Raw genomic sequence first — 1,531 nt, 5'->3', positions numbered from 1 at the left:
GGGCATGTACATAGGTGGATGGTGTGAAGGTGGATGGAGACACGATAGAGGTATAATCCAGCACGTGCATTGATGTTTCTCTTGGTAAAAAGCAAGGAAAAGGGATGAAACAGAAGAAGTATAGGACTCAAGGAGAAAAAAATCATGAAGTTGCTGAAATACTTGAACGGAGACTATTGAAAATGAGGAAGCGAACGAAGGTGTGTTAGAATACCCGATGTCCTTGGAGGGTGAGGAATAATCAGCGGTTCAACATAAAGCTACAGCATGGTAAAAAGTTTCAAGCTTTGCAAGACCGCTCTCCAATAAAGGATGATTTCATTTCGTTTCTCTGATGCTTTGCGCTGGATTTGTGGGAGGCACCTGTTATGCCTCTTACAGATCCCCTCTATTTCGTAGTCTGTGAACCAAGTTCCCGATCCACCACCACGCTCGTCTCTTCCACCCTCCGGAATGAAGGGCGGCAGCTCCCCTATGCAAATATCCTACCCCGCCCCGCCGGTGCCATCCCTGTTCAAGCATTACCTTGACATGGGGCTTAGACTGGGAGCACGTCCAAGGAGTAATCCGGGATCACCTGCAGGCTCTCTCCCGCCCGTCTGAATTGCGCGATGTAGCCCTCCACGACCTCCAAGGCCTGGCACGAGAGCGCCGCCGCTTGAATTCTTTCTTGCGTCGAGGCCAGCACCCGGCGTAGGACCCCCTCGTCCCCCCATGCCTCTCCCGCTCTCTCCCGCTTCCCCTCCACTACCAAGGCCACAAACTTGGCGTCCAGCAGGCTCTCCAGCCAGGTCAACACCGCTTCCTCCGTTGGCCTTCCTTTCCCGCCCGCGCCCACAGCCTCTTCCAAAAGCGCCTGTAGCAGCACGAGCAGCAAGGCAGCGCTGGGGCCGTCCATTTCCACGGCGAGGGCAGTGCGCAGGAAGGCTCGACAGCAGGGTCTGCGGACAGCCAGCCCCGCCAGTCTCGCCACTTCCCGCGCTGGGATCCCCTCCTCATCTCCCTTATGAGGTTGCCCAGCATCTCTGTGCTCTTGCGTGGCCGGTGACGAGGCACTAATGGGGGTTAGGAGGTGCTCCTGCGGGCGGAGGAGCCGACGGAGCAGGCAGACAATCGTCCGCTCCGACACCTCCCCCGGCCCGGCCAACACGGCCTCTGTGAGCTCTAGCGGGCCCTCTTCGACCAAACGCAGCACGAGGGGTGCTTCCTCTCGGAGTGGGAACTTGCCGGCTTCGATCAAAGCCCGCAGCAGCACCCACATGACCACTCGCTCCTCCTTCCTCCCCTCGCCTCCCCCCCGGGCTGCCTGGCCCTTGACCTTGGTCCGCGGCGCCGCCCAAGATCCCTTGTCAGCCAGCCTGGACCCCACAGTCCCCACACCCGCGTCCTCGCCCAGACACAGAGCAGCCACGTGGAGGGCCGTCTCCGTCGCCACATGCAGTGGCGCCAACATCGCGGCCTCGCCCCCCCGCTTCCGTTTTTTTCTGCTTTTCTTCTCCTCCTGCTTCCGCCTACACTCCTCCGCACCTTT

The 1,531-nt window shown here is 59.3% G+C and overlaps 1 protein-coding gene across 1 annotated transcript; it reads right to left on the bottom strand.

The window, feature by feature from the left end:
* Positions 1–538: 538 nt before the first annotated feature.
* Positions 539–1,453, bottom strand: NGA_0370410 (uncharacterized protein; the record flags this gene model as incomplete). The annotated part of the gene is made up of 1 exon (XM_005854866.1): positions 539–1,453. One exon carries the CDS (start codon positions 1,451–1,453, stop codon positions 539–541), a length of 915 nt encoding a protein of 304 aa, XP_005854928.1.
* Positions 1,454–1,531: the final 78 nt, after the last annotated feature.

This window comes from Nannochloropsis gaditana (genome assembly GCF_000240725.1).
Source record: "Nannochloropsis gaditana CCMP526 unplaced genomic scaffold scaffold361, whole genome shotgun sequence".
Classification (NCBI taxonomy): domain Eukaryota; class Eustigmatophyceae; order Eustigmatales; family Monodopsidaceae; genus Microchloropsis; species Microchloropsis gaditana.
The sequence above is the reverse complement of the archived record's forward strand: the minus strand, read 5'-3'. Positions and strand labels throughout refer to the sequence as shown.